We start from the raw sequence: 27240 nt of genomic DNA on the forward strand, positions 1-27240 counted from the left end.
CCCCCCACCCCCCCACATGCAGTGCCGCTCCCCAACCACACACCCCGCCCTCCCCCCACATTGCAACCTGTTCACTGGGGCCCGGTTTGGGTGAAGTGAGGTCAGAAAACAGCCCAACCCCGTGGGCTTCAGTCGGATCTGACCCCCACCTGCTGCCCTTGGGGTTGGCACAGCAGCAGCCACCTGCCCGTCTCTTGCCAGTTGCCGGCCACACTGCGTGTGCTGCAGAGTGAGCGTGCCGACGAGTCACAGCACCTCGCCGCCGCGCACCCAGGCAGGAGCGGGACATGGCCACTGCCACATCGAGCTCCCAGGCAGGAGGCAGTGTAGACAGATTGCAGGCACAGGGCCTGGGGGCAGGAAGCCCCCAGGACAAGGAGGTGGCAGCAGCAGTGGCTCAGGCTTGGGGAAGTGTCAGGTCGGGCTTTCAAATGAGACCCAAGCAGAGCTCAACTGGTACCAGATCACCCCCAAGAACAGCCAGACTGTCACAGCTGTAAGGGAACCCAACCTGCCGCTCTCCTGGCAGGGAAGGGGTGGCCGTGTGAGGGACGGCAGCCTGTGGCTCGGCGCCCGGCTGCGCCCTGGCGTTACACAGATGCACGTTCACACAGGAAGGAGATACCGGCTGCCACCACAGCACGTTTATTGGAGAGCTCACCCAGCAGGGGAGGGTGAGAAGACAGCACAGCCAGGGGGGTCTCCCCCTCACGCAAGAGAAACCCCAATAGACACACAGGTAAGTCACCCGCCCCGCACACGCGAGAAAAACCCATCACCACCCAGAGGCACCGAGGGCTGCCCCCATGCGGATCCCAGCCAACGTGTCAAGTGCTCAGCCCCTCCCGGACGTCGTCATGGGGGAGGGGCACTGACCACACACAGAGAGGCGGGATCCGGTCCCCTCCATCACCGGGCACCCAGCCCTCACGCAGACGCTTGCCGAGCCTGGGTCTCCTCGTGACGCCGCATCCGCTGCTCCAGCTCTGGGCGGAAGTGACGGATCAGCCCCTGCAAGCAAGGAATGAGTGCGCAGGGCTGGCAAGGTAGCGCCCCACCCCCATCCTGCATCTGCCACCCACCCCTCACCACACACAGAGCAACCCACCAGATGTACCCCCCCATCTGCAGGAGCCTCTTCCCCCCAACTGCCCTTCTGCCAGGCTAGTTTATGAGCACACCCACCATCTACCCACACACCTCTCCCGTCTGCCAGGCCACCCCCTGCCCTGGTGCCCAGCCGCCCGCTACCTGCACAGGCCAGGCGGCCCCGTCGCCCAGGGCGCAGATGGTATGGCCCTCAATCTGCTTGCTGATCTCCCAGAGCGCGTCGATCTCGGCTGCCTGCGCGTTGCCTTGCACGAACCGCCACATCACCTTGTTCATCCAATCCACACCTGGGGGTGGGCACCACAGCCAATCACAGCCTGCACGCCGGGGGAGAGGCTCCATCCACAGAGCTGCCCTCCCCCGATCCCACCCACAGGCCCTGACAGCTGGGCATCATCCCGCCACACCACAGATCCAGCCAGTCCAGCATCCTCACCCCCACTTCCACCCATGGTCCCAGCTAGTCGGATATCCTCCCTCCCCCACCCTACCCCCACTTCCACCCATGGTCCCAGCTAGTCGGATATCCTCCCTCCCCCACCCTACCCCCAGTGACCCCAGCCAGCCCACCCGGCATCCTCCCCACCACCCCCAGTGACCCCAGCCAGCCCACCCGGCATCCTCCCCACCACCCCCAGTGACCCCAGCCAGCCCGCCCGGCATCCTCCCCAACACCCCCAGTGACCCCAGCCAGCCCGCCCGGCATCCTCCCCAACACCCCCAGTGACCCCAGCCCGCCCAGCATCCTCATCCCCCACCTCTGATCCCACCAATGGGCAGTCTGGCATATCTCCCCCCAGCCGTACCCAGATCAGCAGCAGCCCAGCTCCCAGCACTCACCCTCCCTGCAGGGGGTGCACTGCCCACAGCTTTCGTGCTTGTAGAACTCGATGAGGCGGGCGATGGCTCGGACAATGTCTGTCTGGGGGAGGAGGAGAGGGTGAGTGCCCTGCTGCAGGAACCAGGCCAGCTGGCGGGCAGGGAGAGGGGGGTGCCACAGGGGGCAGGGGCCTTACCGATTTGTCCATGACGATGACGGCAGCTGTGCCGAGCCCGGTCTGCGCCTGCACCAGCCCGTCGAAGTCCATGGGCACCGTCTCACACACCGACTTGGGGATGAGGGGGGTGGAGGAGCCTCCTGGGATCACCGCCAAGAGGTTGTCCCAGCCCCCACGCACACCTCCTGTGCACAGAAGGGGCAGGGTTAGGCCTAGGCGCTCCCCCTCCCCACAGCAAACCAGATCCATGATGCCCAGTGCTGTCCCCTTCCCCCCAAGCCTCCTCCTAGTGCGACCTGCTACTCCAGGATCTGGGTGGAAGCGACGGATCAGCCCCTCTGCACAGGCCACAAGCAGGGTTAGCAGGCCAGCATCTGTCCCCCCCAGCCTTACTTTTGTAGGGCGAGCCACCCACAGCCGCAACAGCTGGAGCTAGACCTGTGGGGCAGCCCGGAGACGAAGTGGCCTAAGACGGGAAGTGGGGGGGGGGGGGGGAGGTCCAGCCCTGTCGCTCACCCAGCAGTCAGGGGAGGGCCAGGGTTTGGCATCTCACCCGCATGCTTCTCAATCAGCTCCTTGAGTGGCACCGACATCTCCTCCTCCACCGTGCAGGGCGTGTTCACGTGCCCGGAGATGTTGAAGAGCTTGGTGCCCGAGTTGCGTTCACGCCCAAAGCTGGCAAACCAGGCTCCCCCGCGCCGGCAGATGGTGGGCGCCACAGCCACCGTCTCCACATTGGCCACGGTAGTGGGGCAGCCGAACACCCCTGGGAAGGAGAGGGCAGTGACGTGGACACAGAGCAGGCTGGGTTATCCTGGTGCCCCCAAAAACAGTGTGAACCCCCTGCCCAACAAGCAGCTGGGCAGGGGGACCCAGCTAGAACACCCCACTGTCCCTCAGTCCCCTAAAGAGGGCAAGCGAACCCCCACTAAGGCATCCCCCATCTCCCCAACAGCACAGTTCCCCGGTGGGTCGTACCAATGTCAGCCGGGAAGGGCGGTTTGAGGCGTGGCTTGCCCTGCTTGCCCTCAATGGATTCGATCAGCGCTGTCTCCTCCCCACAGATGTAGGCCCCGGCGCCCCTCACCACAAACACGTCGAAGTCGTAGCCTGAGCTGCAGGCGTCTTTGCCCAGCAGACCTGCCTCATAGGCCTCGCGAATCGCCACCTGCAGGGAGACAGGTCAGCACAGCTGCTCCCCCGGCCCTGCTGCTCCACACCCACCTGGCCTGGCTCCCTGGCCTGCCTTGCCCTCTGTGCCCTGCAGAGAGACTGGTCAGAGCAGCTGCTCCTGCCATCACAACCCCAGCCCTGCCCTCTGTGCCACATGGGGAAATGGGTCGAAATGGCAGTTGCTGCCCCCACCCCCAGGCTCTGTGGGTCAGTGCACCTGCTCCCCCTACAGCTCCTGCTTACCTGCAGGTTGGAGGCTTCATTGTAGAACTCCCCACGGATGTAGATGTAGGCAGCCCGGGCCCCCATGGAGCGCCCTGCCACCAGGCAGCCCTCCACCAGCTTGTGTGGATCATGGCGCATGATCTCGCGGTCCTTACAGGTGCCTGGCTCCCCTTCATCCGCGTTCACCACCAGGTACTTGGGCCTGGAACACAGACCCCATCGGACCGACCGCAGAAGCCCTCCCCGCGTGAGCTACCATCCCACAGCAGACCCAGTTCCACTACCTTGCTGCCAGCAGGGAAGGCTCGTTGGGCCAGCACTGCCAGCTGTCCCCACCCCAGGGAGCCAATGGGGCCCAGACACGCTGCAGCTCAGCGGCCCCATGCCCTGCAATGGGACTGCCCCCGGGGTAGAGGTATTCTGGGAACGCTTGTTAGTGCTGGGGGCTTGCAGCCAGGATGTCTGGGTTCTATGCAGGCCCCAGCACTGCCCACCCCCCAAGCCCTGCCCCACAGGGATGTTTCAGACTAGGAGAAGGAGCTGTACCGCCCTGAGCCATTGTCCACCCCATGCTGTAGAGGGCCCAACAGTGGCAGCCCTGCCCCACCCACCTGCCATCTGAAGGCTTGTTCATGAAGCTCCATTTGAGGCCTGTGGGGAAGCCAGCCCCGCCCCGACCTCGCAGGCCCGAGGTCTTGATCTCGTTCAAGATCCAGTCGATCCCTTTCAGCAGGATCTCCTTGGTTTTGTACCAGTCACCCCGGCTCATAGCCCCCTTCAGCCTGGACAAGAGAGAAGGCAAAACAGCTGGCTACATTATGGGGATCAGCAGTACCAAGCCTAGAGCACAAACCTAACAGATATAGGCTCTTTTACCTCCCTGGGGCACCAGCTCCGACCCAGCCCCAGGACAGGGAAGGGGGACTGGCAGACTCAGGGTTGGGGAATGGAATGCAGGACCTCGCCCATCCAGGGGGCACTGACTCCAATCTGATTCCAGGGCGGGGGAATTGGTTGGCTCAGAGGGGTGGGGAATGTGCAGGGTTTTTCACCTGTAGGAGGTGCCAGCTCCAATCCAGCCCCAGGCAGGAGGAGGGGGTCCAGCAGGTTCACCTGGGTGGAGAATGGGACATGGGGCCCTTTCATCTTTGGGGGGCACTGCCTCTGATACAGCTCCCTTCCTTGGGAAGACAAGGAATGAGACATGGGACTTTTCCTCTCTAGAAGGTGCCAGCACCCATCCAGCCCTAGGGCTGGGAGTAGCAGGGGGGACTGGAACATGGGATCTCCCCAACCCATCCCCAGGCTGCTAGTGCCCACTGGTCCACACTCCAGCTGCAACCAGAGTAGAAGTACACGGCAGCATCCAATGGTCCAGGAGCGAGGAGTCATATTGTAGGCTGTGCAGCTTGGATCTCACCTCCAGTCATGGCGTCCGTAGAGATTTGTGAAGATCCGGTCCTCGTCCTTCAAAGAGCCAAACTGGGTTTTCTTAGGCGCTGTCTGCAGAAGACACATTGCCAAGGTGAGTTGCTACCAGCCCCACAGCAAGCAGCACCGCTCCCTCATGGGCAGGCATTAACCTGGGACCACCCCCCAGCACTACCCCAATCTAGGGTGATCAGATGTTCCAATTTTATAGGGACAGTCCCGATTTTGGGGTCTTTTTCTTATATAGGCTCCTATTACCTCCCATCCCCGGCCTAATTTTTCACTCTTGCTGTCTGCTCACCCTACCCCAATCCTACCCAGGGCTGCCCTGGCACCCAGCGGTAGCAGAGGAGGGACAACGTAGTGGGGGATAGCTCAGTGGTTTGAGCATTGGCCTGCTAAACCCATAGTTGTGAGTTCAATGCTTGAGGGGGCCCATTTAGGGAACTGGAGTAAAAACCTGTCTGGGGATTGGTCCTGCCTTGAGCAGGGGGTGGAACTAGATGACCTCCTGAGGTCCCTTCCAACCCTGGTATTCTATGATTTTTTGTAATGAGAGACAGTGTTGCCTAGTGGCTAGAGCAAGGGCTGGGACTTGGGTTCTATCCCTGGCTCTGCCACTGCTGGGGGGGGGGGGGGCAGTCTCGGGCTGGGGCCAAGCCACTGCCCAGCTCCGGCCCCAGCCCTGCCCTGCCCTGCGGGGGCTCCAGGGCACTGGCGGGTGCAGGGGCGGGGCCGGCGTCACTCGGCTCCAGAGTCATCGCCTGGGGGGGCGGGGAGAGGACGGCCCCAGGCCCCGCCCCCACTCACCGAGCCGGCGGCGGCGGAGAAGCGGCGCAGGGCGGCAGCCCCGCGGGGGCTCAGCAGCTGCCGCGCGGCCATGGCGGGCGGGCGGGGCCGGGGCTCGGGCCTGTCCGGGCCGCGCGCTTCCACCCGTCACCTTCACCCAGCTGTGGGGGGGGGGAATGTCGGCGTCGCGCGTAAATAACGTCACGTCGCCGGGACCCACTTCCGGCGCAGCGGGCCCGGCGTCACGTTCCCGGAAAAGAGGCGGCCCAGCGCGGAGCCTGCTGGGAGCCGTAGTCCGGGGGCGGGGCTGGGGGAGCCCAGGAAGCCGCGCCCTGAGCACTGGCACGCGCTGACCGCGTGCTCTCGCCTCTCTGGCCGCTGATTGGCCAGGGCGCTCTGCACCCTGCAGCCCGGCGCGCTGGGCTTGGTTGGTCTTGCCAGCGAGCGGGAGAGCCCAGAGCCCGGGGAGCGGGGTGGGCACCGCCACGTGGCGCCGGGAGTGACAGACAATGGGGGGACGGGGGGGTTAGGTCAGCCAGTCCCTCTTCCATTTTTTGTAAAATCACCAGGGACCTCACACTTTTTCACCATTGACACTCGTGTCCGTGTACGGACGCGTTGCTGAGCCCTGCGGGCTGGGGCGGCGCGATGGATTTTGCCGCCCAGAAGAAAGAACACACAAAGACTTAGGAAAACGAAGAAAAACAGGAGCGAAGGCGCTATACCACGGAGTGTGCTGGACCGTAAACAAAAGACGGCGGCCTTCCGGCTATTACCAGCCAAGGGGGACGCTATGCAGGGTGTCACTCCTAGGACGAGTCCCATACGAGTATGAGCGTGGCAGGATTGCTTCACGACACTGCCATCGCCGACCTCACATTTTTCCCGAATTTATCGGCAGTGCAATTATTTATTTATTTAAATAAGGGATGGAGGCACGGTCAGAATTTTACCAGTAGCAGCTCGCCAACAAAACGCTGCCTTAAGAGACTGATAGCAGATGTATTTGTAGAAATAGTCATTTTACCAGTGCAATTATCGTTCTTTTCTCAGCCCTGGCTCCCACCTGTCAATAATGAACAATTAGCGAAGGGTGAGGGTGAGGGTATGCGTGTAGCCAGATGGGTATATTTTTGTCATATTTGAACGAAAATGTCTCTGTTTAGCGAGAATCTTCTTTTTTCCCCTATCTCCTTTATTTATCCACCAAGTTTGATAAAATCTGAAATGGGGTCAGTATTTTCTTTTTCAGAGGCCCCTCGTACTGGTAGGCCCAATCTGTAGTTTAGTTAGTTTATGTGTTAATCTGGCACTGACTGGCCACAGCTGGAGAGCGCTGGGTGATGGAGCAGGATGGCCCCTGTGAAGTGGGCTGGGGGCTGGGAGTGCTAATTGCAACTCCTGTTTCATGGGCTGCCTCTGCATGGTGAGGGGGACCGGGGTGGGCGTTGGCAGGTATGGGGCTAGCCTGGTGCTGGGGCAGATAACAATCCAGGCTTTGGGAGCATCTCCTGATGAGCTATCCCTCCCCATCTCCTGGCCAGGCTGTGCTAATCCCCTTTCCATCTCCCTCCGCCAGCCCCGCCACGCTAATCTCCTACCATCCCCCCTAATCCTCCCCGTCTCTTTTGCTGCTCTTGTCCAGAGCCTTGCTGTCCTTCAGCTCCAGATTAACGAATTAGCACTATCCGGCTGTGCTAACCCCCTGTTAAATGGACTAAGAAGTGGCTAATGGACGGCGCTCAAAGGAGTGGTCAATGGGGAATCGCCGTCCAATAGGCGCTTCTGCAGGGATCGGCACTAGGCCTGACCCTATTTAACGTTTCCATCGACCCGGCAGCAAATATTAAACCTCTGCTGAGGAGCTGGGCGGCTGGCGCCACTGGGGGTGTGGGAAAGAGTGAGGCGGCCGGGGCAGTCAGACAGCGCCATCGGGAGCGCCTGGTAAGCTAGGCGCATTCGAACAAAATGCGTTGTAACCTGGCCAGATGCAAAGTCAGCGTGCGGGAGCAAGGCCTGCAGCCCACACCTACAGACCGGGAGTCTGCAGAGGATTTAGGGGGTAGCACGAGTCTCACACAAGCCCCCTCTCTCCGCTGCTCACTAGACTGCTGGGGGCGGGGTGGGATCCAGTTGCTGGGTTTCCAGGTGTTTTAAGCCTCAGTCTCAGTCTGGGGGTCCCTAAGCCAACTCTTGGGGTGAAGACCCTCTGGCTAGCACCCCCTCCTGTCCAGGAGCCCAGGCCCTGGGCTCAGAACTGGGCCCCTCCACCCCGTAGCTTAAATCCCTCTCCCCTATGAGGTTGCCAAGTTTCTAATTGCACAAAACCGAACACCCTTGCCCTGCCCCTTTCCCGAGGACCTGTCCATTCCCCTGCCCCTTCTCTGAAGCCCTGCCCCCACTCACTCCAGCCCCCCTCCCTCTGTCGCTCACTGTCCCCCACCCTCACTGGGCTGGGGCAGGGGGTTGGGGTGCAGGAGGGGCAGGGGCGGCTCCAGGCACCAGCACAGCAAGCACGTGCCTGGGGCGGCAGGCCGCAGGGGGCGGCGTGCCTGTCATCGTGAGGGCAGCAGTGAGGCTGCCTTTGGCGGCATGCCTGCGGCAGGTCCGCCGGTCCCACGGCTTCGGTGGCAATTCGGCGGTGGGTACGGCGAAGGTGTGGGACCGGCAGATCACCTGCAGAAACGCTGCCGAATCTGTGTGACCGCGGACCACCCGCAGGCATGCCGCTGAAAGCCGCCTGACTGCCATGCTTGAGGCGGCAAAAAACATAGAGCCGCCCTTGGGGAGGGGGTGAGGGCTCCCACTGGGGGTGACGGGTTCAAGGTCCGGGAGAGGACTCCAGGCTGGGGCAGGGGTTTCGGGTTGGGAGGGGGTGAGGACTCCAGCTAGGGGTACAGGCTCTGGGGTGGGGCTGGGGATAAGGGGTTTGGGTTGCAGGAGGGGGCTGCAGGCTGGGGCCAGGGGGTTTGGTGTGTGGGAGCGGGCTCAGGGCTGGGGCAGGGGGTCGGGGTGCAGGAAGGGGTGTGGGCTCCAGGAAGGGGTGTGAACTCTGGGGTGGTGCTGGGGATGAGGGGTTTGGGGTGTGGGCCCCAGGAGGAAGTTTGGCTATGTGAAGGGGTTCTGACTTGGGAGAGGGGATTGGGGTGGGGGTGCAGGGCCTGGGAGGGAGTTAGGGTGTGGGAGGTGGGGCAGGGAGTTCGGGGTGTGGTCTCTGGCCAGGCAGCACTTACCTCAGGCAGCTCCCATTCGGCAGCGCTGCCCTGCCTGCCCTGGCCTTGCGCTGCGCCCACAAGCGGCCGGCATGTCCAGCTCTGGCCCCTCAGTGGAGGTGCTGCCAGGTGGCTCTGCACAGTGTGCACTGCCCATGCCTGCAGGTATCGCCCCTGCAGCTCCCATTGGCCAATGGGAGCTGTAGGGTTGGCTCTCAGGGTGGGGGCAGCGCGGGGAGCTTCCCTGAACACCCCTGTGCCTAGGGGCCAGACATGCCGTCAGCTTCTGGGAGCTGTGCGGGAGCCAGGGCAGGCAGGGAGCCTGCCTTAGCCCTACTGCGCCACTTACCAGACTTTTTACGGCCCAGTCTGCGGTGCCGACCAGAACTGCCAGGCTCCCTTTTCGACTGGGCGTTCAGGTCGAAAACCGGATGCCTGGCAACCCTACTCTCCCAGCACTCCACCGAAGGGGTGAGCCGGCTGGGTTCCCAGAGGCCTGCGGTATGTGAAACAGAGACACACGCAGCCCCTTTGAGTCTCCCCCATGGCTTCCCTTGAACAGCACAATAGTCAGACAACAACAACCTTGTCGAGCATTTCCCTGCCACAGCATCCTCCCCACTCGGGCACATTCTTGGGCTAGGATCAAATTCCTGTGGGCCAGCCAGGCCCTTGTGCTACAGAGCAGAATTTGTCTGCTGCCATTTGGCGCTTTCTCCCCCAGCTCAGCTCCTCTCACGTGGCTGTCTGCACCCTCTGTCCTGCCCAAACTTCCTGCGTCTCACCCCAGCTCCCTGGGGGTCTGTTTAATGTACCCCCCCCCTTTGGGGTCTTTTTGGTGATTTCCCACTGCCCCCAGCACAGCTGGGGAGGAAGGAAGTGTCTTTGTCCAGCAACCCCCTTAGCCAGTCCTGTTATGATCTGAGCATTCCCCATTGTCCTGGGCTGGGATGCAGTTCTGCTAGACAGTGGGGCACAGACAGGAGGGTATTTATGCTTTCCATAGCAACAGCGTCCCACCATCACCTGACCAGATGAGGCCCTAAAATCATCACAGGGCAGGGCCAGCTCCAGCCACCCACTAAAGAAGCAGGTGCTTGGGGTGGCCAATATCAAGGGGCGGCACTCCAGCCGCTATTGGGGCGGCACGTCTGTTGCCGCCAAAGAGTGGAGCGGCGCGATTGCGCTGCCACGACTTTTTTTTTTTTTGCTGCTTGGGGTGGCAGAAAACCTGTCCCAGGGCCAAACGTCCTGTCATCCGCTCCCGGTGTGATGCTGTGGCTAAAAAGGGCTGGTGCAACCCTGGGCTATATAAACATGGGAGCGGTGAGCAGGAGCACGGAGTTGGATTTACCTCTGCGTCTGGCACTGGGGAGATCCACACTGGGATGCTGCGTCCAGTTCTGGGGGCCAGGTTTTAAAACGGATGTTGAAAAAAATTGGAGAGGGGGCAGAGAAGAGCCACCAAAATGATTCGAGGGCTGGCGAAAATGCCTGACAGGGAGGGACTGACAGAGCTCAATCTGCCTAGCTTCTCAAACCCACGCCTGAGAGGTGACTCGATAACAGGGGTGAAGTTCCTTCAGGGAGAGAGAATACCAGGTACAAAAGGGCTCTTCGATCTAGCGGAGAGAGGCGGGGCCAGACCCAGTGGCTGGGCAATGGAGCCAGGCACGTTCCCCTTAGAAAGGAGGCACAAACATCCAACAGTGCAGGGGAGGAACCCCTGGAGCAAACTCCTGAGGGCCGGGGAAGAGGCTCCATCGCTGCTGTCTTCAGAGCCAGGCTGGAGCCTTTTGGGACAATGCTTTGGTCAAACACCAGTCACAGGGCTCAGTACAGGGGAAGCGGCTGAGCCAATGGGCCCATCTGGCCTCTCCATCTCAGTCCCCTAGCACCATCCCCGGGGCTGGCGTGGTCCCTGGGCGTGGCCCACAGCAGCTCCTCCTTCCACCTTTTCCCATTGGAGGGAAGATCCCCTGGCCTTGGGGTCCCCATGGGGAGTCTCCTGGGTGGCTGCACCCCCCCCCCCGCCCATGGCAACCCCCTTCCATATGGCTGGGAAGAGGAAAGGGCACCATGCCTCTTAGATCCCTCTGGGGTGGCTGTGACCAAGGACCCCCCCACCTTAGGGAAGGGGTGGGGTATGTGCCCTGGGCAGTGAGACAGAGCAGTGGGAACGGATGCGGGGGGAAGGGGATCCCAGCACCACGGCACATCCACAGTGACAATTCTCTCACCACACCGGGCAATGGGACCCCTGGCTGGGAGTGCCAGTCCTGCTATGGAAATGCCCTCCCCCCGCAAACCAGACCTGCTCATAGGGCAGTACTGACCGTGTGCCAGGGGAGCCTGTCCTAGCGGGCTGGGGTCTGTCTATGCTTCACCAGCAACCCCAGCTCCCACCCAGCTCCTCCCCTTGGCAGCCAGCCTGGATGAGAGATGCCCAGGGGCAGCAGTGGCTGAAAACAGGGAGACATGCTGTGACAAAGGGGGAATTCTTTGTAATTTTTTTTTATGAATCCTCTGTGTGCCTCAGTTTCCCCCGTAGTTTGCATGTGGCTACCCACTGGGGGAAACAGGATGAAGTTTGCTCTCAGGGCAGGCTAAGAGATGTGGCAGGAGGGTTGCCTAGCTGTCTGAGTGGATCATTAAAGAAGGACCAGTGAGGCCGACCCATATCAGCGGAAAATGTGAGGAGACAATGGGAAATCCAGTCACAAGGACCGGGACACCTAGCAACCTGCGCCCCAGCGGGAGGATTTTGCCGCCTCTCAGCAGGGAGGCTGAAGGAAGGACTGTGCTGGGAGGTGGGGGAGAAAGGTTAGCTGCTGGAGGAAGCCGGGGGGCTCTCTTCTGGGAACTGAGGAAAGAAGGAAGTCAGAGGCACAGTCTGAACATGGAGTTTGGGTGAGGTTGGGGGCAGGTTCAGGATGGCTTTAGGGGCAGGGTTGGGCTTGGCTGGTGAATTGTGGCTCGACCAGAATGGATGATGCTTTAACCCTCGGGTCTTCCTGCTGACCTAGGGCCTCGCTGGGCCGTGGAACCGGTTTGACAATGCTGCCGACTGTCACTGCAAACAGGGGCTGGGGTGTCGGAGCCCCCGAAGAGCAGCCAGGTCTCTCCAGGGGTATGGCTCAGTGGGACACGCTAGGCAGAGCTCGCCGGGTGAAGGAGGGTGGAGCCCAGAGGCTCTGCCGCTGAGGCCACGTGGCCAGCCCTGCAGGAAGAGTGGGGGCCCTGGCGCACTGAAGGGCTCCTCCACAGGACAGTGTAAACGCTGGGGCCTAGCGCTGATCGTGGGGAATCTGTAACACAGGGGCTGCCAACCGCCCATGGGGCCACGCCAAGGGTAGGTCCCATGGAGGAATCACACACCCACTCTAGGGCTGCCTGGATTCTATCCCCAGCCCTCAAAGGGTGGGTAGAGTCTAGTGGGTTAGGGCAGGGGGCCAGGACCCCGCACAGCTGGGTTCCACCCCTCCCTGGTACAATGCGGATAGCCCCGCTAGCACCAGGGGCCGAGGGGAGGCAGATGATCGGCCTTTTCATTTAGACTGAAAGAGAATTGGATTTTATGGGCTGAGAACCTGCTAGAGCAGCCCCAGCCCCTGCACAGGGTGACCTGCCCTCAGGTGTGCTCCGCCCTGCCTCTCCCCACCCTGGATCCCTTTGGAGGGGGGTTTGCCCTGCCTCACCCTGAGCCCTCAGGGCTGGTGTTTCCAGGCTTGTGGGCATGCAGCTGGCAACACAGCCTGCCCCCAGCAGAGCCTGGGCTGAGGGAAACAGGGCAGGATAAATGCAGGGCACATTATGGGCACCAGTCTGGGTCAGGGCACTGGCCCCAGTGGCTCCTGCACATCCCCCCCCAGAGGTGGCTGCATCTCCCCGCTGGGCAATGTCCCATCTTGGGCACAGCCACCAAGCAGAGTAGCACTGGGGCTCTGGGAGGAGGTTGCCCATGTGCCTGGGTAACACTGCCCCACTCCTGCCCCCCAGCTGCACACAACAGCAGCACCACGGGACCCAGGTCCCAGCACGGTCCTTGAGCCCTGGGCAACAGGTGCCTGCTGGAGCAGTGTGTGGGGCTGCTTCCGGGACTGGAAATGGGTTTCCTCTCTCATGCATTAAACATCAACTTTCCCCTGCCCCCCAACAACACACAGGGGCCTGGTCTGGGAGCTGTTTATTGAGCCACGGGAGTGCCCCCTCCGTCCATCTATGGGGGTCACTGCTTGCCATTGCCATTGATGGGCCGGTCACGGTGGGCAGCCGACTCCAGGTAGGTGCGCAGGCGGGGCCGGGCACTCACCCGCTCCACATAAGCGGCCAGCAGAGGGCAGGAGGCCAGGCAGCCGGGTGCCAGCACCAGGTGGTTCCGCAACAGCTCCACCAGGTTATAGTCTGCAAAAGAGATCTGGGGAGAGAGGGCAGAATCAGCACATGGCCATGCCCCCAGGCAGCTGAGGAGACCCATCGGTTTCAGGGCCAGGGACAGTAAGACCCTGGTCACCTGGGAAGGAGGAGACTGATGGACAGATACCCCAGCCACTGTGGGGGGCAGGAGTGGGGAGACAGCCCCCGCCCCAAACACACTCACCTGATCTCCGACGATGAAGGCCTTGCCGGCGCGGTTCTGGGACAGCAGGGTCTCAAAGGGGCGCAGCTGCGCTGGCAGTGCCTCCACATAGGCCGCTTTACCGTTCTCCTGCGGGAGACAGGGGTCAGGGCCCAGCTGCTCCCCCAGGAACCCACCCCCACCCAGGGCCGGCTCCAGGCACTAGATGAGAAAGCACTTGCCTGGGGCGGCACATTGTAAGGGGCGGCATTCTGGCCAATTTTGGGGCAGCCAGCCCTGCAGGGGCACGAACTAGCGATCCCCGCCGCTCACTGTGCCGCTGGGCTCCCCGGGACATGCCACTCCCCGCCGCCTGCACCAGCCTCCGCCTCCCGCGCCGCTCTGAGCCCGGCCCGGCCGAGCCGGCTTTAAAGGAGCGGCTGAGCCAGCAACTCCTGCAGCCCCCGGGGGCTCCACCTGCCCAGCCAGGAGAGGCACCCCAAGGCCGGAAGGCTGCCTACGGGCGGAGGGAGCGGGTGCGTGCCGCCCTTCACCCCCCTGCAAGCCCCCTTGACTGCCCTCCATGCCGCCGGGTTTTTTTTGCCTGGGGCCCTGCCCCCACCACAACCTATCCTAGTGCTGGACCCACCCCCAACACGACAGGGCCCACCCTCAGCTGGACCCACCCCCACCAAGACCTGTCCTAGCACTGGACCCACCCGCACCACAATGGGGCCTGTCCCCAAAGCTGGGCCCATGCCCTCACGCCCCATCCTAGCGCCAAAGTCAACCCTGCCCTCACTGCAATGGGGCCCACTCCTGCCTCCAAGCGCAGGAGCCACCCCCACACCCCGACCAGGCCTATCCCCCAGTGCTGGAGCTGCCCCCTCCTGACCCCACTTCTCCCTCCGGCCTTGGCTCACATAGTTCTGGTAGATGAGCTGGATATATTTGAGGCGCAGATCTTCCACCCCGTCATTCACCATGTCCAGCAACGCCGCCTCCCGCTGGTCCTTTCCGTATAGCCCTGCCAGAGCAAGGGCAGCCATCAGCAGGGGGAGACCTCCCGCTACCCCCAGCCCTGCCACCCGCTGGTCCTGCCCCTAGAGCCCTGCCAGAGCCACCATCAGCAGGGGGAGACCTCCCCCTACCCCCAGCCCTGCCACCCGCTGGTCCTGCCCCTGGTGCCCCGCCAGAGCCACCATCAGCACGGGGAGACCTCCTCCTCCCATCCCCCTCCCCACACCTGCTCCCTACACCCAGCCCTACCTCCCCAAGCTCCTTCCCATATAGCACTGTCAGAGGAGAGCTGTGGCCAGCACAGGGAGCCCCCCTACACCCAACTCCCCCCAGCTGCCCAGTCCCTCCCTCCCCCAGCCATACCATAGGTCCTGGCCAGGTGCCGCAGGAAGGCGTTGGACTGGTACAGGGTTAAGTCGCCATCCCGAAACTTAGGCAGCTGCCCGAACAGCTGCAAGGAGCACAAGGTGAGGAGTCACAAGCCCCAGATTGGGCCAACAGGGTGAGGCCGTGGGACGGACGGACAGACACAGCAAAGCAGCCACCCCAGCGGGGCAAAAGCAAGATGGGCCAGAAAGCCATCGGGGGAGGGGACTCTGAACCAGTGCTCCAACCTCTGCTGGGATCCCTCTCATCACCCGCCAGGGGGTCATGCCTCTCCCCCCGCGAAGGGTTCCCCCACACCTGCCATCTCCCCCAGTAACCCCTCCCCACTCCCATGGGGTCACATCCACGATCTCCCCTGAGATGCCCCCCCACCTCCCCTGGGATTCCCCCATCCCCACAGGGTCACTTCCCCCAGCAGGGGATCCCCTCTCCCCCACAGGGTCACTCCCCCCACCTCCCCCACTCCACTCAGGGACACCCCCCCACCACTCTGGGCCAGCCACCCCCAGGGGTTTCACTCACACAGGATTTCTTGAGCTCTCCCTTCTGCCACAGGTCCATGGTCACTACATCCTCCTGCCACTCCTGCCCCTGGTCGCTCAGCAGCATCCGCACGGCCTCGCAGCGCCCTGCGCCACGGGATGGGCAGACCCTCACTGGCTGCCCCCGGGCACAGACAGACCCCTCCGGCGCCCTCAGCCCCCCAGCAGCCCTCCTGGGCATAGACAGACCCCTCCAATCCCATCCCCCCCACAGCTCCCCAGGGCACGGGCATCTCCATCCTCCTCACCACCCAGCCCACGGGGTCATGGACGCCCCTGCCCCACGCCCCCCCACCACCCAGCCCCCACAGGGCAGAGATCGGGCAGAACAGACACCCCCAGCCAGCGCTGCTCTCTGCATCCAGGGCACCAGTAGAGCTAGAGGGGACGGGGGTTGTGGGGGAGCCCAGGGCAGGGGTAGCAGGGGCTGTGGGTCAGGAGCGAGGGACACCGGCAGGGCTGGGAGAGGGAGCCCAGGGCAGGGGTAGCAGGGGCTGCGGGTCGGGAGCGAGGGGCACCGGCAGGGCTGGGAGAGGGAACATAGGACCGGGGTAGCAGGGGCTGTGGGTCTGGAGCGAGGGGCACCGGCAGGGCTGGGAGGGGGAGCCCAGGGCTGGGGGCGAGCAGGGGCTGCAGGTCCGGATCGAGGCCCCCCCGGCTGGCTGTGCCCCCCAGCACTCACCGCGCACGGGGAAGTAGGTGATGGTGAAGGGCCCAGGCACTGCGGAGAGAACAGAGCGGAGTTAGCGGGGTGCGGGGTCTGGTGCGGGACGGGGGGGACACACCCCAGGGCTCCGCGGACTCACTCTCGGGCTCTCTCGCTGCAGCTGCGGAGCAGATGGATCCCGCCCTGGGTTAAAGGGAGCCAGGGAAGTGCTGAGTCACCTGCCCCCCGGTGCCTTAAAAGCAGAAGAACAAGCCCCACCCCGCCCCCCCCCCAGCCAGGGGGGCGGAATTTGCTGCTGGGCGGGGACTGTGCAGCGCCTAATCCGCTTCCCAGGCTCTGGTCTTAAAGCGCCAGGCTGGCCAACGCCCGCCCGCCGTGCATGGCGCTGCTACGGGAGACTGGAGTCCGTGACATAGTTTACATCCCCCCCAAATACACTCTGCAGACATTTCCAACTCCCCACTCCGGCTCTGGGTCTGCAAAGCTCGGCGCTGTTCTGTCCTAGCCGCTGTCCCCGCGGGTTCACGCCCTGGCACTACCGACTTCACAGAATGTGCTTTTCATTACTCGTGGCCCATCGTCCTGGACCTCCGTTCCCGTTGTGCAGCTGGAGGCCCCAGGGCGTCTTGTGACTACCGGGGAATGGCTGTTCCTACTTGGCTCCTCGCTCCAGGCAGCGATCACACTGATTCTAGGGCAGCACTTCCTGTTTGCCTGGCATTCTACACTTTTGTTCTTTTTTTAATTGTATTTTACTTTTTTTAATACCCAGGGTTATTCTTTGGCATCATCTGACGTCCAGGCTGAGTGATTTCCTGGCTTGGTGTCCAAACTTTTTCAGGTTTCAGAGTAGCAGCCGTGTTAGTCTGTATCCGCAAAAAGAACAGGAGTCCTTGTGGCACCCTAGAGACTAACAAATTTATTTGGACGTAAGCTTTCTTGGGCTAAACCCCACTTCATCGGATGCATGCAGTGGAAAATACAGTAGGAAGTAATATATACACAGAGAACATGAAATAATGGGTGTTGCCATACCAACTGTAATGAGACTAATCAATTAAGGTGGGCTATTGTCACTACAAAAGTTTTTTTTTTCTTCCTGCTGATAATATGATATGATTATGGCATAATTATGGTGTATTTTGTACAAGATAAGTCATGTGAGGTGCCATTGGAGAAGTGATGATTTGCCAAATATGATTATCCTATTTGTGTGCATGTATCAGTTTTGTATCTGAAGTTATGATAGTGACTATGTGTCTGTATTTCAGATGTAGTTACACCTGGGTAGCGGCCACTAGACAAGATGCTTTCAGTCTAGATAGCTGGGGATGAGAAGGGCCCATTCCTGGTAATGGGCCATTAGGGAAAACCATCGGTCTTAGGAGATGTTTATCCACCACCTGAGCCTTTCTGAGGACACTCCAGACAACTGGTGAGTAATGCCTGCTATGACTCAGCAAGGTATGCAAGCGCATGTGACCAGGTCACATGATTCCAGACTCCATCTTGGGATGTCCGTGTTTTTCCACAAACTGAGTTTGGGACAAAGGGTTCCCGCCATCTGCTAACGCTCTATTAGGCAGGAAGTGGCATTATCTGTGGTTATTCACTCCCCACCTAAGAAAACTCCTGGAAATATATAAGGAACAAAGATTGAACTAGGGGAAGTGCTGGATCCAGGCTAAAGGGGTTTCTAGCCTGTGCAAGAAAGGGCAGCTTGCTCCTTAAGAATCTGCAGCCCACTTGTACCATCAGTTAGTGTGAGAATCGGCTGTTCATATCCAATCTATTTCGTATACCAAGCTTAGTTTGTGTTTTTTGTTAATTGCTAGGGAATCTGCTTTGATCTGTTTGCTAGCCCTTATAATCACGTAAAATCTATCGTTTGTAGTTAATAAACTTGTTTTTGCTTTGTCTAAAGCAGTGAGTTGGAATGAAGTGTATGAGAATCCTAGCTCAAGGGGCAAAGGCTGTTGCATGTTCTTCTCCACATTGAGGAAGGGGGTGAACTTTATGAGCTTACACTGTACAGTTCCCTGTGCAGCACGTGACGGTATTATTTTGGGTTTTTACTCCCATGGGGGTGCATGCCTGGGGAGCTGGGAGTTGCCTTAGCTGTAGCCTTTCTGTTGTTGGTTGATTGCAGGGGCTGGATAGAGAGTCTGCATGTACTGCATCTGGATGTGTCCTTACTTGTGTGAATGCTAGTGAAAGTTCAGGCTGGAGGGCTTTGCAGCTTGTCACCATAGCATAGTGAGAGAGGGAGCCCAGGCTGGTGGGTCAGAGAGCTCAGTGGTACTTCAGTTCCAGGTGCACCCCTGCGGGAACCCGTCACAGTGGCATGGTCAAGTAGGGTGATATGCACGACTTGTTGGTCTGAGTGAGATTTGCACTTCATACACGGGTGGTGATTTTAAGTGGGAGTTTAAGTGTAGTGGCTTGAGATTAGTCAAAGTGGTTACCGGTTGTTATTTTCTGTTTGCTTATTTCAGGCAAGGGAGGTAGGGATAGAAAAGCAGCAAGATAAGTGAAAATAGTGAAACCATTGTGAATTTGGAGCTGTGCAGAGTGCAGGCAGAAGAAAAAGAGGGAGAACCCCAAAGACTGTTGGAGATAAAAGAATTACAGAAAAAAAGTAATTGAAGCCCAGAAGCAAGTCATGAAAGCACAGAATGCAAGGCAGGAAGCCACACACCAGAGTGTTTTGGAACTGAAACAGATAGAGGAAGACAAAGAAATTAAGATCCAGAAATTAGCCGTGGGGGTGGGGGAGAGAGAGAGAGAGAGAGCAGCAACTAAACTTGCGAAAGAAGCAGAACCACATAAAAGATTTATTGAAAAAAAGGATTGTACATTTTTAAAAAAAGTGTAATCATTTGCGTATTAAGCTGAAACCCCAGAGGAAAAGGATAAAGTCTCAGGTACTGCTGCGCTAAGGGAGAGTGTCTCTCTAATTCCTCTGCAGCAGTGAGGAACTGTATGCTTCCGGGGTGAGTGTGGTTGAGACCAGCTCTCGCACGGTATCTGAAGGCAGCATTTCCCCAAGAAAGGAGGTCAGGGTGGTGTTGCCTGCCAGTGAGAAAACTGTCCAGGGGTTGCTGGCTGCAGATAAGCAAGGGACAGACCTCACATGCATAGGGAGATGTGTCCTAGAGGGAAGCCCAGTGGAGGGTGGTGGAATTGTAGAGACCACTTTGGTGGGTGAGGGTTCCATTGACTCTGTAGCTGGAGGCAAACCCAACTCTGAGAGGAGGAGGAGGGTGTAGTGCCTGCCTGTGAAAGAACTGTTCAGGCTGTTAGCTGCGAGCTCATCACAGCTGGATAGGGGATAGATCCCACTCTAGAGAGCACAGAGGTGCGTGTTTGGGGGGGGGGGTCAGAGGAGGAAACTGAAAAGAAATTAGTGGGAGTACAGGGATGTGTCCTCACTGATCACATGGCGGGAGGGGTTTGCCCAGGAGAGAAATGCCAGGTCAGTTTCTGTGCAGCCAGGCACCCAACCTGTGACTCCGGTTTTAAGAGGGAACTGTGTAACTGATCTCCCAGAGTGGAGCAGTCACACAACAGACCTCTTGGGGATAATGAGAGGAGTGACAGAGGATACCCCAATCCAGGTCCCACTTTTGCAAAATGGTGTTCCTGATGTACTTGTGGAAACTAACTCTGTCTCTTTAAGACAGGATGAGACTCCTACTAAAGACTTGAGTGTCAGTGAAAATGCTAATGACCCACCTGAGCAAGGGGAGGAGGAAACAATTTCCTGGGTGGGTAAGATACAGCAAGCAGCAAAGGAAAAGCTGCTGGAGGATCACAGCCCGCTAGGAAACGAGGGCGGGGAAAGTCCCGGTGCTGGGAGGGTAAATCACAAGGAAATCCTAGGAGCGGGGTTGTGGATTTTTTTGCATGGGCATAACCCTGGAGATCAAATGCAGCTCCACAGAGGGGCGACACAATGCAAGGTCCCCTCATACCCTTGCCTCACCAAAACCCCAAAGACATATATAACTGAGAACCCTTTGTGACATTCTATACCTTGGGGGTGTGTCCTGGAACTCCCATAGTCCTCATTTTTATATAATGGTGATCTTACATATAAAACATGCCTTGTAAGGTACCAGGGGAAAGGTTATGACTTGCTGAAAGTCATTTCTCTCTCCATATATGTGTATCGTTAATGCATATGAAGTTATGAGAATTGTGTTGTATAGTGGTCACTAAAACATGCTGTAAATTGGGGAATCAGGCAGATATCAGCTCCTGAGAGGCAACAGCAAGAAAAGTAACCAACCCCCGGGGCGGGGTGTCAAACAGCCATCAGCAACCATTGTACGATAGCAACAACCATAGCAAGGGGGCTACAATGCAATGACTCACCTGCATGAGGCCCCACTAGGAGAATTGCTCAACATTGCCTGGGGACTCAGCAATGCTCTCCCCCTCTCCCCAGATGTGCCTGGACTTGTGCTCCCCAAGCACTTAGGACTCAGAGTATAAAATCGAACACAGGGGGCCCATGCTTGGCCTTTCTCCCACCCTACTGATACTGCAAGCAACAAGGACACTCTGAAGACTCCAGCTGAGGGGCTTGGCCCAGATTTCAAGGGTGAAATCTGTGTACTATGAACTGCAATATGCAGTGGGGTGAGAAAAACTGCTGAATCTAGTTGTTGCCCAGTCTAATAGGGTTGAGAGTTCAGACTGCCTGGTTATATTTTATTTCTTTTGGTAACTCTCTGACTTTTTGCCTATCACTTAACATCTCTTTTGCAGTCAATACACTTGTTTTACTGTTTATCTTTACCAGTGAGTTTGTAGGAAGTGTGTAGGCAAATCTGCTCAGGTTTTGTAAAGGCTGGTGTATACCCACTTTCCATTGATGAAGTGGTGAACCACTTCATAAATTTGCACTGCCTACCTTGAGCAGTGCAAGAAGGTATATTCCTGAGATACAATGCTGGGAGCTGGGGGGATTTGGCTAGTGCCTTTCTCTGTGTGATTCATGAGTGGCTCTGGGAGCATTCATGCAATCTAGCGGGGTGTGGGGCTCCACTTTCTATTGGGCTGAGTGATCACAGCACCTGGAGGGGTTTTCTGCTGGTCACTAGCAAAGCATAGTGAGAGACCGCCTAGGCTGGAGAGAGTTAAGGGGGAACAGCGGTCTCACAGTCCCAGGCTGCACCCCGGGGATCGCATCACACCCTTCTGAAGGGGACACTGGAAAAAAACACTAACTGGGAAGAAAGACCAGTATCTGAACACCTGCTGTGGTTCAGGGAGCAGTTGGAAAAAAACAATGAGAATTAAACAAACCAGACTGTTTAAACAGAAGGCGTGGTACTTGGAAACACCTCCCTGTCATGAATTTGCTGGTACTGTTAAGTTTCATAATACACAGTTTGTTGGTTATATTGAATCCTTTGAAAAGGTGTAACATGCATGATTGTGGGGAAGAACTTTTGAACATGCCAGGAGTGGAATCGGGGAAGTCCTATAAGGATACTGCTTCTCAACTAATACCTGTAAACAGGATTAGAGCTTGGCACAGCAGAAAAAGCATAACAAACCCAGTCTGCTGTGTGGAAGGGGAAACTGAGGCACACTATCTCATGGCATGGGTGGCTAAATGCCAAGACACCTACACTCTAAAATATATTGATATCTGCACTGTGTTAACAATGCTACACACAGGAATGTTTTCAGGCAACCTGGGGAAAAAAACACAAAAGAAACTGGGTGACAGGAGAATGTTTGGTAACACTTGAGAGTTGTAGAGCCAAAACCTAAAGAGGGCATTAGGCATACTGCCTCCGCATTAGTCAGTGACTAACCCTCTGGCAGTGATCTAAGGGGCGAGGTGTTGCACCGTGCCCCGTATTCTTCACAGTGATATTATGATATGATTGTGGCATAATTATGGTGCATTTTGTACAAGATAAGTCATGTGAGGTGCCATTGGAGAAGTGATGATTTGCCAGATATGATTATCCTATTTGTGTGCATGTATCAACTTTGTATCTGAAGTTATGATAGTGACTATGTATCTATATTTCAGATGTAGTTACACCTGGGTAGCGGCCACTAGACAAGATGCTTTCAGTCTAGATAGCTGGATGAGAAGGGCCCATTCCTGGTAATGGGCCACTAGGGAAAACCATCAGTCTTAGGAGATGTTTATCCACCACCTGAGCCTTTCTGAGGACACTCCAGACAACTGGTGAGTAATGCCTGCTATGACTCAGCAAGGCATGCAAGGGCCTGTGACCAAGTCACATGATTCCACTTTGGGATGTCAGTATTTTTCCACAAACGAAGTTTGGGACAAAGGGTTCCCGCCAGAGGCTAAAGCTATGTAAGAAAGGGAGTGACATGATCATCTGTGGTTCTGCCCTCCCCACCTAAGAAGACTCCTGGAAACACCTGAGGAACAAAGACTGAACTGGGGAAGGGATTTTTAGCCTGTGCATGAAAGATGTGGGGCATCCAAGCTGTAAAGAAAGGGAGTTGTCTTAGCTGTAGCCTTTCTGTTGTTGGTTGATTACAGGGGCTGGATAGAGAGTCTGCATGTACTGCATCTGGGTGTGTCCCTACCTGTGTGAATGCTAGTGAAAGTGCAGTCTGGAGGGCTTTGCAGCTTGTCACAGCAGCATAGTGAGAGAGGGAGCCCAGGCTGGTGGGTCAGAGGGCTCAGTGGTACCCCAGTTCCAGATGGCACCCTGGGGGGAACCCGTCACACTTACCTCACCTAGTTTGTCTTTTGGTGAAACTAACATGCCTTGTCTCCACAATGTTTTTACGGTGGGGTAGCTAATACATGTTATTCATAGCTTGATTGCTCGGATAATGATTGTGTGGCTAATGCTGCCCCGTTGCCATCAGGATATGATGGAATACAGCCTTGTGTTCACACCCCACACACTATTGTGAATAATGTTTGTACAAAGTATGCCTGGTGAGGTATCATTTGAAAACTCATAATTTTCTGGTCAGTATTGTCCTGATAAAATAGGTGTGACAACATTGTATGGGAAGTTATAAGATTTTCCTGTATAGTGATTTTGAGAGATGTTCCAACCCCCCCAGTCCTACCCAAACAAAAGTCAGCAAACAGGTCTGTCCTAAACAAAGGAATGTATGCTTGCCTTTATTTGCATTTAAGCCATAAACAGAGTCATGAAGCAGGAAGGGAAACAAAGGAAACTCAAACAGATGAAAAAAAACTCTTTGACTCCTGGTTCGTGGCTGGAAATGTTTTTCAAGAGTGGGACTGGAACTATAACAAGCCGGGAAAACACCCCAAGCCACCCTCCCTCTCTGCCCACTTCATTCGCTGCACCTAAGAAGACAATTGAAATAGCCATTGGACACTAGGGTAGGGGTCCTGACCTGAAAGTTTTGTCAGTAGTCTGCTGCAGCATGTGGTGAGAAAGTTTGCTTTGCAACTGAGGTAGTTTCTTAAGCAGATACTAGTAAGTTTCTCTCTATTTTTCTTGTAACCATTTCTGACGTTTATGTCTCATTACCTTAGGCGCCGAGTTTCTAATCTGCTGGGGGAGGGGGTGTTCCCCCCTGGCTCTGCCCAGGCCCTGCCCCCACTCCACCCCTTCTCCCAATGCCCCGCCCCACCTCTTCCCTGCCCCTTTCTTCCCCCTTCCACTCCCCCCCCTCAGTGTCTCCTGACGCCATGAAACAGCTGATCCGTGGGAGGTGCTGATTGGTGGGGGCCCCCATCAGGCAGGATGCCCTGGGGGGAGGGAGAGGTGTTGATGGGGGGGGCTGCCGGTGGGTGCTCAGCACCCACCATTTTTTCCCCGTGGGTGCTCCAGCCCGGGAGCACCCATGGAGTCAGCGCCTATGCTCATTACTTGTACTCACTTAAAATCTCTCCCTCTCTGTAGTTATTAAACTTGTTTTACTGTTTTATCTAATCCAGTGTGTTTAAATTGAAGTCTCTGGGTAACTATTTAAGGTAATAAGCTGGCATATTGTTCCCTTAAAGGAATAATGGATTTAATGTATTTGTCCTGTCCAGGAGAGGGCTGGGCAGTACAGGACATACATTTCTGGGGGAAGTTCCAGGACTGGGAGTGTGTTGGGGTCACCCTGCGATATAACCAAGGCTGGTGAGAGCCAGGGTGGAGCTGGCAGGCTGCAGTTACACACAGACACTCAGGATGTGGCTTGCATGATGGGAGTCTGTTTGTGAGCAGCCCAGATGGGAACTACTTCAGCAAGGCATTGTAAGGCACCCAAGGTTGCAGGGCAAGGGTGCCACTGCCCCCCACTGGCCTGAACTGTACCCTGGTATGTCACAGGGAGGTATTTGCATCTGAATGCCCCCTATTTGTGTGGATACTATGGAAAACCAGTTAAAACATTTTTAACCGAAGGAATTAACAGAGGCTTTCGTCCCCTGAATTTCCCTTATTCAGAGCCTGTCTCGACGATGTGACCCTACGGGAGTGAAGTTGACACACGTACGTTACAAGGCCTTAAACCCCTGTGCGGACGCTCTATTTCAGAAGCGGCCTCGGTTTCGACAACAGGAGTCAGGGCCGCCACAGAAGATTGCAGGAGTTTTCTCCCAAACACTGTTCAGCATCAGGCTTTTGAGCCGTCTTGAAGCTTTTGACAGATTTGTATAGTCCAGGTGTGTTCCCTGTTTGACTCTTTAAGTTCAAGGAGAAGGCAGGCAGCCCTGGTGCCCTCATCTTAACTTTCCTGAGTGTTGCACTGTGCGGAAAAGTCTGTGCAATATTTCACAGGCATCAATTTTGGGCTGACAAAATTTCAATAAACGGTTTAAGGTTAAAATTGTAGGTGATCTTGCTCCTTCTTTCTGTCCTGTGCCGGTCAGGCCATCTTCCGTGAAGGCCCGACAGTGGTAGGTCCTGCTACACATACTCAGGGTGTTGGCCTGGCTGTATAGTGATTCCCTCTATAAGCAATGCATACAAAGGGCTGACCCTCTTAGCCCATTAGAAGTAACAGTTGTTCCGTGTTTTTGGTGCTTTAACTGTAAAGATTCCTCTTTGATCGCAGCCTCTACCTGCTCGCTAATGACACATAATATAAACATTTTCTTTTACTGACGATGTGATCACAGGAAAATATAACTTACAAATGCATTTGTTGTGTTTACACGTTCCTTATGTTCTGATGGTGATGTTAATGAATCCACGCAGGGCTTAATTGGTAATGAAAGAGGTGCCGGGGCTCAAGCAATTTTTGTACTTTCATAACTGATGCAGTGAGCCCAGAGGGGCTGGGGCTCTGAACTGCCAGGCCCAGAGGGGCTGGGGCTCTGAACTGCCAGGCCCAGAGGGGCCGGGGCTCAGCCCTGGCACAAATGAAACACTGAGTCCACGACTGCGATAGCCACAAGGTGCCAGGATGCAATCGGATAAGCTGCCATGAACATCTTTGCACCTCACTTAAACCATCATGATGTTGTGTCCCAGCACATAGGCGGAGTACAGGGCTGATCCCCTGAGCCAGAAGCAGCCAGAGGCAGAGGGCAGAATTTACTAGACGTGCTCCGTATTTGTTTCTGAACCCATATAGGATGTTTTCCACCTAATCTCCCTCAGTGCCTATGTTTTCAGGGTAAGAGTTCCATAGGTGCCAAAGTGTCTGCCTCTGAGCATGCGCACCACTGCCTTATCCTAGGCATCCAGATGCAGATATCCTATGCACTTCTACAGACTAGGGACCGAGTGGCGAGGCAACAGTTCTGCAGAAAAGGGTTACAGTGGACGAGAAGCTGGATACGAGTCAACGGTGTGCCCTTGTTGTCAAGAAGGCTAACGGCATTTTGGGCTGTATAAGTAGGGGCATTGCCAGCAGATCGAGAGATGTGATCATTCCCCTCTATTTGACATTGGTGAGGCCTCATCTGGAGTACTGTGTCCCTATTGGTTGACGGTTCCAAGATGGCCAAGATGGTCTAGACAGTATTTGGTCCTGCCATGTGGGCAGGGGACTGGACTCGATGACCTCTCGAGGTCCCTTCCAGTCCTAGAATCTATGAATCTATGAATCAGTTTTGGGCCCCACACTACAAGAAGGATGTGGAAAAATTGGAAAGAGTCCAGTGGAGGGCAACAAAAATGATTAGGGGGCTGGAGCACATGATTTACAAGGAGAGGCTGAGAGAACTGGGATTGTTTAGTCTGCAGAAGAGAAAAATGAGGGGGGATTTGATAGCTGCTTTCAACTACCCGAAAGAGGGTTCCAAAGAGGATGGATCTAGACTGTTCTCAGTGGTAGCAGATGACAGAACAAGGAGTAATGGTCTCAAGTTGCAGTGGGGGAGGTTTAGGTTGGATATTAGGAAAAACTTTTTCACTAGGAGGGTGGTGAAGCACTGGAACAGGTTACCTAGGGAGGTGGTGGAATCTGCTTCCTTAGAGGTTTTTAAGGTCAGATTTGACAAAGCCCTGGCTGGGATGATTTAGTTGGGGTTGGTCCTGCTTTGAGCAGGGGGTTGGACTAGATACCTCCTGAGGTCACTTCCAACCCTGATATTCTATGATTCTATAATCTAGCCCCAGAGTGATTCATGAACCAGGGAAGATTTCAGGGGGGGGGGAGGGGGCGCAATGCTTATCTAGTGTGGGGGGCCCAATTCGGTAGGTGTACTCAGAGGCTGCCTACTGGATCGGGTCCCATTCAAAATCTGGCTGGAGGAGGAGTTTAGATTCCACCCACCTTATAACTTCTAGCCCAGTGGTTAGAGTCCTTGCCTGGTATGTGACACCCCCTCCCCCCGTTCAAATCCTGTCTCCCACAGCCCAGGTGAGTGCTCTGACCACTGGGCTAGAAGCTGCAAAGCAGGTACCACCCCCTTCTGTGCCTGTCTGGTGGGGAATTAGGCACCTGCTAGCTCTGTCTCACAAGAAACAGCTGAGAGGCACCTAAGCCCCCTGACTCCTGGAGACGGGTTCCCGTTTGCCAGGCAGAACTAGGCTCCTACCTGCAGCGGGGACTTAGGTACTGAACTTGGGGGGGGGGAGTGTCTTTCTGTTCAGCGTCTGCTATTGGCTGGTTTAGGCAGCTCCCCACCCAGCATGCTGGCTTTTGAGGTTCCTGCTCTGAGGCGCCTCTCTCCTGCCAGTCATTGCCGAGG

At 57.0% G+C, this 27240-nt stretch overlaps 2 protein-coding genes across 2 annotated transcripts; both read right to left on the reverse strand.

Moving 5' to 3' along the window:
* Window positions 1–617: 617 nt before the first annotated feature.
* Window positions 618–5872, reverse strand: NDUFV1 (NADH:ubiquinone oxidoreductase core subunit V1). Its single transcript, XM_054025555.1, has 10 exons — window positions 5748–5872; window positions 4927–5009; window positions 4118–4288; window positions 3525–3708; window positions 3087–3276; window positions 2662–2874; window positions 2127–2293; window positions 1951–2032; window positions 1252–1397; window positions 618–1011 (listed from the first exon to the last, which is right to left on the reverse strand). Exons 1-10 carry the CDS (start codon window positions 5817–5819, stop codon window positions 928–930), a joined length of 1392 nt encoding a protein of 463 aa, XP_053881530.1. The 5' UTR covers window positions 5820–5872; the 3' UTR covers window positions 618–927.
* A 7235-nt stretch (window positions 5873–13107) lies between these two features.
* Window positions 13108–16342, reverse strand: GSTP1 (glutathione S-transferase pi 1). The gene is made up of 7 exons (XM_054028294.1): window positions 16252–16342; window positions 16128–16166; window positions 15426–15532; window positions 14880–14967; window positions 14420–14523; window positions 13539–13646; window positions 13108–13355 (listed from the first exon to the last, which is right to left on the reverse strand). Coding segments are annotated over exons 1-7 (636 nt in total). The 5' UTR covers window positions 16253–16342; the 3' UTR covers window positions 13108–13166.
* Window positions 16343–27240: the final 10898 nt, after the last annotated feature.

This window comes from Malaclemys terrapin, chromosome 4, assembly GCF_027887155.1.
Source record: "Malaclemys terrapin pileata isolate rMalTer1 chromosome 4, rMalTer1.hap1, whole genome shotgun sequence".
Taxonomy (NCBI): domain Eukaryota; kingdom Metazoa; phylum Chordata; order Testudines; family Emydidae; genus Malaclemys; species Malaclemys terrapin.

What these genes read in the sequence shown, in the direction of transcription:
- GSTP1 (XM_054028294.1), bottom strand. An exon ending in CACCTACTTCCCCGTGCGCG is followed by an intron (nt 15,533 to 16,127) that starts GTGAGTGCTGGG and finishes CCCGTGGCGCAG; the next exon opens with GGCGCTGCGAGGCCGTGCGG. An exon ending in GAGAGCTCAAGAAATCCTGT is followed by an intron (nt 14,968 to 15,425) that starts GTGAGTGAAACC and finishes TGCTCCTTGCAG; the next exon opens with CTGTTCGGGCAGCTGCCTAA.
- NDUFV1 (XM_054025555.1), bottom strand. Translation starts at nt 5,819, where the DNA reads ATGGCCGCGCGGCAGCTGCTGAGCCCCCGCGGGGCTGCCGCCCTGCGC. An exon ending in GCCCTTCCCGGCTGACATTG is followed by an intron (nt 2,875 to 3,086) that starts GTACGACCCACC and finishes TCTCCTTCCCAG; the next exon opens with GGGTGTTCGGCTGCCCCACT. An exon ending in TCATCGTCATGGACAAATCG is followed by an intron (nt 2,033 to 2,126) that starts GTAAGGCCCCTG and finishes CTCCTCCCCCAG; the next exon opens with ACAGACATTGTCCGAGCCAT.